This window comes from Grammomys surdaster, unplaced genomic scaffold (genome assembly GCF_004785775.1).
Source record: "Grammomys surdaster isolate TR1022 unplaced genomic scaffold, NIH_TR_1.0 125756, whole genome shotgun sequence".
NCBI lineage: Eukaryota > Metazoa > Chordata > Mammalia > Rodentia > Muridae > Grammomys > Grammomys surdaster.
Window position 1 is genome coordinate 1,030,688 of NW_021620588.1, and position 8,441 is coordinate 1,039,128.

At 47.8% G+C, this 8,441-nt stretch overlaps 1 protein-coding gene across 3 annotated transcripts in view; it reads right to left on the reverse strand.

Moving 5' to 3' along the window:
- Il17re (interleukin 17 receptor E) overlaps positions 1–8,441 on the reverse strand; it is a 13,499-nt gene that overhangs the window by 3,213 nt on the left and 1,845 nt on the right. For all 3 annotated transcript variants that reach the window (XM_028788680.1, XM_028788679.1, XM_028788678.1), the window contains exons 3-11: positions 6,418–6,515; positions 6,027–6,186; positions 5,813–5,952; positions 4,483–4,551; positions 3,507–3,573; positions 2,246–2,421; positions 2,109–2,156; positions 1,981–2,026; positions 1,728–1,882 (exon numbers count right to left, since the gene is read on the reverse strand). In XM_028788680.1, coding sequence (XP_028644513.1) covers positions 1,728–1,882; positions 1,981–2,026; positions 2,109–2,156; positions 2,246–2,421; positions 3,507–3,573; positions 4,483–4,551; positions 5,813–5,952; positions 6,027–6,186; positions 6,418–6,515 — 959 coding nt within the window. The remainder of the gene's footprint in view (positions 1–1,727; positions 1,883–1,980; positions 2,027–2,108; positions 2,157–2,245; positions 2,422–3,506; positions 3,574–4,482; positions 4,552–5,812; positions 5,953–6,026; positions 6,187–6,417; positions 6,516–8,441) is intronic.

Genomic DNA, 8,441 nt, shown 5'->3' on the forward strand with positions numbered 1-8,441 from the left:
TACACAGCTGCAGCGTGTGTGCATCTCCTCAGCCCTACACAGCTGCAATGTGTGTGCATCTCCTCAGCCCTACACAACTGAAGATGCATCTTGTCCACTGAGAAGAATAAGCTGTGGAGGCTGCAGGCTGGGCTGAGGCTTGGCTGTCGCCTTTCTAGTTCCAGGTTTGTGACCATTCTGTTGGATGGTATCTCCTCTCTCCCCAGCCTCAGATTCTTTATTTGCAGATGGGGTTGGGGGAGGAGTAATCTTTAGCAGGTTACTGGGAGCATTAAATGGGAATCTGCATATGGATACTTTAATAAACTGCTATATATTTGTTATGTATATGATAGCATACATACATACATACATAGATATATACACACGCATATATATTAAGCTAAGATATATGTATGTATCTATATACATGACTAAGAGGAGGCCAAAGCCTGTTCTGTGTGTTCTTCTTCTACCTCCTGGTACATAATGCCGGGTGAGCAGAGTAGGTGCCCGGGAAATGTGTATTGAACCAGAGAGAACCGACTGCCATCTGTCTGCAGATGAGCGTGGCTCCACTCTGTGTTCCTCAAGTTAGTTACAAGGCTGACCAGCCAACCCCACCCTTTAGAACCACCACCTCCCTTCTACTCTGCACCTCTCACATGCTTGACTCCAGTCTCAAGGCAACTGTCAGGCCGGTAGATACTCAGATCATAAGTGTTTGCTTCCCTCTGCTTGGGAGCCCTTAGGGTTCAAAGCAATAACCTGAGAGAGAGAACTGTATGTCGAGAACACGGCGTGCCTGGTCAGCTTACGGCTGTGGTTTTGTGAGTAAATCTGACTGTGGTTTTAAAATCAGACACACAGAACAAAGTCATCTAGTCAACCTGTTCTTAGCCCACATGACAGAGCTGCACCAGTGCCTTGTAGAGGCATGAGACCTGGGAGAGGACAGCTGGGGTGAAGGGTAGCATCATTATACAATGTAGGGCTGAGGAAATGACTCAGTGTGGGTGCACCGACTATGCAAACATGAGCACTTGAATTTAAACCCTAGGCATCCAGAGTTTAAAAAAAAAAAAAAAGTGCTCGGCGAGGTGGTGCAAGCCTTTAATCCCAGCACTTCGAAGGCAGAGGCAAGCGGGTCTCTGAGTCTACAGGCTGAGTTCCAAAACACCCAGAGCTACAAAGAAAAACCCTGCCTGGGGGTCAGGGGTGGGGAGCCAGGCATGGCTATATATTCATGCAACCTCAGCACTGGGGGTCAGAGACAGGTGAATCCCAGGACTTCACTGGACTGCCAACATAGCTGAAAACAGCAAGCTCCAAGTTCAGTGAGAGACTTTGTCTCAAAGGAATACGGTACAGATGAATAGAAGACCTCTGGTCTCCTCGCTTACACCCACAGGTTTCCACCTACACGTGTATGTGCATACACCACACACACAATGAGGCAGTGGCATCAATGGACTGGAGAGTAGCTGAAGGAGGAAGTGCCACCATCTGGATGCTATTCTCTCTCTAAACTGAGACACTGAAAGGCTTAGAAACTCCTTCGTGAAGAACCCCGCAGATTGACAGAGGGCCAGTAATCCAAGGCTGATCAATAATCTGTGACAGATGACAGATTGAGGGCCTTTTGGCCTCCACTCACACAGAGTGTCTCTCACTGAAGTAACAGGGAGGTTAAGAATATTCACTGGCTAAGAGGACCTGGTGGGAAGCAAACTCTAGCTAGGCCATACCTGGCTGATGCTATACACAGGAGGCATGGAGGTATCCATCCCCAAACCTGGGATACTCCAGGTAGCACTGAAGGTAGCGTATGTCTTCAAAGAAAAGTGAAGAGTCAGCTGTTGGGCCTGGGTATCCATGCTCACAGTCCAGGATGGGAGAGCGCCTGTTTGTGGGAAGTGATCAGAGCTGGATTGTTCTGGACCTAGAGGTCACAGGCGAGTGGGAGTGAGATGTGGGAGAAAGGATTCCTTATTGACTCACCACTCTGGCGGGGACATTCAACATGGCTGCTGTTTTCAAAAGAAAACTGAGAGACACAGGCATGGCAGGTCAGCAGGATTCAATCTCATCCCTCCGCCCCACTGCCAGCCTCCTGCCCAGTGTTGTACCTTAAAGCAGAGCTGGGGATGCAAGTCCACATTCTCCAGGATATACCACTGTTGGGGAGAGGGGAGTTAGTCAGGGAGAAGGTCCCAGGGCCCCGACCCTCCCCACCTCAGTCTTGGAGGGAGGTGGCTGCCCTTACTCCTTCTGACTCCTGTGCTGTGGCATTGGGAAGGGTTTCGCAGGGTGTGAGTGGGTCCTGTCTCCAGCAGAGGGAGGCCTCCAGTTTCACTGGGCAGCGGAGTGCCAGAGCCATGACCATCTGATTGTGCTGGCTGTAGTCAGTGAAGCGGATTGACTTCCAGAAGTCCAAGCCATCTGGGAGGTGGCAGGTCAAAGGATGAGGCCACAGCCCAGCTGTAGCCCCACCTCCCCACCCCCACCCCAGCACCAGGAGAAAGTACCAAAGTTCCAGCCCAACTCCTGCTCACAGGTGCTCAGCAGCCGAGCGTGCCTCCACTCCCGCTACCCACCTTTCTACCCAGTCTTCTTGCCTTTACCTTTCCATCCTGGGTCTCCACACTGTATTCAAAACACCCTGGACTCAGAATCTGTACAGGCTCCTCTCAGAATCTAAACATCGTCTTCCCTGACGCTTCTTTCTAAAGCCTGTCCATTTCCTGAGCTCAGCTCAGGTGTGGGCACCTCCAAGACCTTCTCTGCTCACAACAATGTCTTGGGCTTCTTTCCTGAGCTGATGCCCTGCAGACAGCCCTTGATGATAACCCTGCCTGAGTTCTAGGCTTTGAATTACCTGTATCTGAGTGTTCTTTATCTGAAGGTTGGTACTGTGCACACAGCACTCTAGATAATACCAGCCACTTCCCCCATGAAATAGTTCCTTCAAGCCTCATCAACAGTTTGGGATTTTACTGATGAAGGAAAGCGGGGGTCTGGGGATAATCCATGACAGAGTTGGGAAGTGAGCCCGGGTCCTCCCCCACATCACTCTCTGGGTGGCCCTCCTCCATTCATAACACTCAGCATTTAGGGATCTCATCTCAGGTTGATGGCGAGACACTGCCCCCTCCCAAAGAAATGTAAGAAATATGCTCATGCTGTCTTCTCTCTCTCTCTCTCTCTCTCTCTCTTGCTCATGCACACACATACATATACAGAGAGAGAGACAGAGACAGACAGACAGACAGACAGACAGACAGAGAGGCAGAGAGAGAGAGAGACAGAGAGAGAGGCAGAGAGAGAGGCAGAGAGAGAGAGAGAGAGGCAGAGAGAGAGGGAGAGAGAGAGAGAGAGGCAGAGAGAGAGAGAGAGAGAGAGGCAGAGAGAGGGGGAGAGAGAAAGAGAGGCAGAGAGAGAGGGAGAGAGAGAGAGAGAGAGAGAGAGAGAGAGAGAGAGAGAGAGAGAGGAGAGAATGCGAGCATCAGGATTAATACAACACTCACAAGCTCCAGGCCAGCTCTGGAAGGGACACTTTTTGCGCCTCACAGTGTCCTCTTGCATGTAGAAGGCCTGGGGAGACAAGCATAGACAGCATCAAGGAAATGACTTCTCCAGCATCGTTAGTTCTGGCTCTAGCCCACTACTGTGAAGTACTCTGAGCCTTAGGACGATAATCAGGGAGCCCTGTGGAGTAAGGGGAAGGGTTAGGGCTCTGGATCGTAGGAGAGAGCAGTGAGTAAGGATGTCTCCTCTGGTCTCCAAAGAGAACTATCCCAGCAACAGAGAACTCTTGCAGACCACATTCCTCAATTTTAGGCTTTTTTTTTGGGGGGGGGGAGATTCGAGACAGAGTTTCTCTGTGTAGCCCTGGCTGTCCTGGAACTCACTCTGTAGACCAGGCTGGCCTTGAACTCAGAAATCCACCTGCCTCTGCCTTCCAAGTGCTGGAATTAAAGGCATGTGCCACCACTGCCCGGCAATTTTAGGCTTTCCCGACCCACATCCTGGGCTTTCCCACCGTACCCAGTGCCCTGTTATTCCTCATTCTGGACTCCCTGAGCGTCTACCTGCTGTCATCTCTGGCAGTTTCTTGTCTCCCTGGGTCTCTATCCTTCTTTCAGGACTCCTCTTCCCCTAATGGTGCCCAAAACATCTTTATCTTAAGACTCACAAGGAGAGATGGAGGACTACAATGGAGGGCTAGAGAGGGCATGGCTTTGAGAGGAATATGCAACCTTGGCTCTCAAGAACATTCAGGCAGGGCTGAGGTGGAACTGCCTAGGGCCCTTCTACCTCTGAGAGTCTGTGGCTCACAGCCCAGCACCAGTTTCCTAAGCATCCCTGGTCCTTTTGGAGTTTCTCTTTAGTGCTGTAGGGCTCGTGGTATCTCTCCATCCATCCCTAGTCCTTTACAAATTGATTTACTGGAGATGTGGCTAAGCAAAGACCCATGGTTAGCCCAAATCCCCACATTCTCACCTCTATGCACATGCAGGGAAGAAGGAATTCATAAGGCAGGTCTACAGTGTGGCCCCCAGACACAATTTTCTGTTGATAAAACCACAAAGGAAGAGAGAAAGAGACACCTAAGACAAATCATGGGTATTGTAGACAAAGTAGGAGGAAGCTAAGACCTCGGATAATATACCTTGGTTTTCCTACTATATAAAACTTACTTCTTTTTCTCATAAGATCTTGACTCTATCCTCTGGCCATTTGCTTGAGGTATTTTATGAGGAGTGGGGGTAGGGAAAGGACTACACAGCTCTGGAGTTCCAGTTATATGCCATGTCGAGTGTTAGAAGCATCCACTCTACCAAAGGCTAGCATTACCATCAAGTTAGAAGGTATAGCCACTGTAGAAAAGAAGAGACTGAAGGCCGGGCAGTGGTGGCACATGCCTTTAATCCCAGCACTTGGGAGGCAGAGGTAGGTGGATTTCTGAGTTCGAGACCAGCCTGGTCTACAGAATGAGTTCCAGGACAGCCAGGGCTACACAGAGAAACCCTGTCTCGAAAAACAAAACAAAACAAAACAAAAAAACAAAAAGAAGAAGGAGAAGGAGAAGGAGAAGGAGAAGGAGAAGGAGAAGGAGAAGGAGAAGGAGAAGGAGAAGGAGAAGGAGAAGGAGAAGAAGAAGAAGAAGAAGAAGAAGAAGAAGAAGAAGAAGAAGAAGAGACTAAAGGACTCCACAATATGGCTTCAGTCTTTGCTCGTGATGCCCAGCTATGCACAGCAGCATCTGTGATGACTGGAGGTTGAAGTGGGCTGCTAGGACCTGGTCTGGGAGCTTAGGGGATATATTTTTCTGAGGGCTAGACAAAAGGTACAAGAGAAGAGTGCCAAGACACATATGGCCATTTTGTCAAATTACCAGGGGAACAACCTCTTGAGGAAATAACAAAGCTTTTGTTATTGTTTTTCTTAAGGCAGGGGCTTGTGTATCCCAAGCTGACCTCAGACTCATTACACCTCCAAGCCTAACTTGAACTCCTGATCCTTCTACTTCTCCTTCCCACCCCATTTGTACAATGCCAGAGATCACACATGGTAGGCAGCACTACCAATTGGGCAGCCCTAGCTGCTAAGAGTCCTCTCCCTGGGAGTATATACCATACTCATTTCTTTCCGGTCTCTTCTCTCAAGTAACATAGCCCACACCTTTTCTGTCTAGTCAAATTAAAGTCTTAATACTATATACCTCATTTTATAAGTTTTGAGCAATTACTTTCTTTCTCCCGGCCTTAGCCTCCTCCATTTGCTCAGGAAATGTGTGATCTGTCTTCTTATGGGGCAAGGCACTACATACCTGGGTATCAAAAGGACTGCTCATGTCTTCACATTCCAGTGCCCACTGGTAACAAAGGCGCACACTGGCCTCTGGGCCTGGAGGAATAGTCACCCGAATAGCCTGTACCTCGGGCAGCAAATCAAAGGAGAATTCAAGTCCTGGGGAGAAGGAAGACTTGGTGACCCTGGCTCAGGCAAGGCTGAAACCATCTCCGGTCACCCATCATGCCTACCTCCATGCTTTTGTGACCCTGCTTCAGGGAGATGTTCTATTCCTTTTACAGCTGAAGACTGGGTCCTTTTAGTGCGCAGGCCTCTGTGGGAGATGGCTGGGAAGGGGATAGAAATTCGGTGGCTTCCCCGAGAGAGGGAAGGACTGTCTAGCAGCTTCCTCTGCAAGCAGAGAACAAAGTGCTATTAAGCCAGGAGCCAGGAAGTCTGCCTTTTAGTTCTGCCTTGGAACTTGACAGACCACAGGCAAATTGCTCAAGTTCTTTTGGCCTCAGTTTCCCTTGCTGTGTAATGTTTACATTTTCAAACTCTCTTTTGTAGCTGAAGAGCAAAGTAAGAGGCAAAAAAGGAAGGAGCTGGAACCATAGGGTAGAGCCATAAATTACAGGGTACCTGGGAGGATGCTGGTGTCCTGTGCCTCCAGTAGACTTCAAATTTGTGAGGACTTTTAGATTTCCTCACCAGGAGAGGGAACCAGCCCCACTGAAGGCCTGTAGGAGGGAGATACACTTCTTATCTGGGTATTCATGGCCTCTTGTCCTTCCTGAGACTTGATCCAATATTGGGTAGAAAGTCATTAAAAATCAAGGAGACCAATGATACCCAGCTTCTTTGATGGCAAAAATTATGATTCAGTAAAAAAGTATTAAGGCTCAGAGAGCACAGAAGAAAGGGTAGAAAGAATGTTAAGAACCAGAAGACGAGGAGGAGGAGGACTCTGAAGTCTTGTAGACACGCCGTGGCGGTTGTGCACAAGATCTGCGCAAGGTCGAGCCAGCAAGATCAGTCACTACCCAGTAGGCAGCCCTGCTGATAGAACACTGTGAGTTATGAAACAACAGAGCAAGGCGTTATTTTACACTTGTATCGAGAGGCAGAGACAGGTAGAGCTCTTGACTTTGAGGCCAGCCTGGTGTACTTTGTGAGTCAGGACTACACAGTGAGCCTCTGTCTCAAAAAGTGGAGGGATACGTGTGTGTGGAAAGATGAGTGAGTAGCTCAGAACATTTGCTGTTCTTAGAGGATCCAGAATTGGTTCCTAGCACCCACACAGTGGCTCACAAGTATCTATAACTCCAGTGCCAGGGGAATCTGATGCTTCCATGGGCACTGCATGGATGTGATATATACATATGCAGATATACACACATATATACACACAGCAAAACATTCTTACACATAACATAAATGCTTTTTTTTTTAATGATATGAATGTGGGACAGGAGTGTTTGGGGAGTTATTCAGGGGAAGTGGGAGGGAGGAATTGTAGGTAGGTTTGATCAAGATAGATTGTATGCATGTATGAGATTTCTAAACAATAAATAGAAGGTATTTTATTTCTTTTTAAAAATTTAGGTTTATTTATTTTATTTTATATGTATGTAATTTTGTCTGCACATGTGTATGTGAACCATGTGCATGCCTGGTGTCTCCTGAGGTCAGAAGAAGACATTGGACTCTCTGGAACTACAGAGTTAGAGATAAGCCACCATGTGGTGTAGGGAATTGAATCTAGATCCTCTGGAAGGGCACAAGTGTTTTATAACAATTGAGCCATTTCTCCAGCCCCAATAAGACATTTTAAAATTAGTAAAACAATTTAAAAATTCTTAAGTAGAGAAAAAAATACATACACACCTCCCATAATGATAGGTATTCACTGTAGTATGTTTTTTTCTGGGTTTTTTTTTTTTTTTTGAGACAGGGTTCCTCTGTGTAGCTTTGGGTGTCCTGGAACTCACTCTATAGACCAGGTTAACATTGAACTCAGATATCCTCCTGCCTCTGTGTTCCAAGTGCTGGCCTGTGCCACCATTGCCTGGTTGCAGCACAATTTTTGTCCTTTTTTTTTTTTTTCCTTTTTCTTTTGAGACAGGGTTTCTCATTGTGACCAGCCTTGGCTGTCGTGAACTCACTTTGTAGACTAGGCTAGCCTCAAACTTGTGCAAATTCGCTCACTCTCTCTCCTGAGTGCTGGGATTAAAGGCATGGAAGCATCATTTCTAATGATAAATTTTTTTAATCTTTTTGTTTTGTTTTGTTTTTGTTTTTGTTTTTTGAGACAGGATTTCTCTGTATAGCCCTGGAACTCACTCTGTAGACCAGGCTGGCCTCGAACTCAGAAATCTGCCTGCCTCTGCCTCCCAAGAGCTGGGATTAAAGGCGTGCGCCCACCACTGCCTGGCTGATAAAAATTTTTAAACTAACATTTTGTGATTTTATGTTTAATTATGTGCATGTGTGTGTACCTGTGTATAGGTATGTGCGAATGAGTGCAGGTGCGTGAAGAGATCAGAAGCATCAGGTTCCCTGGAGGTGGCGCTGTGAGCTGCCCGACATGGGTGCTGGAGGTGGCGCCGTGAGCTGCCCGACATGGGTGCTGGAGGTGGCGCCGTGAGCTGCCTGACATGGGTGCT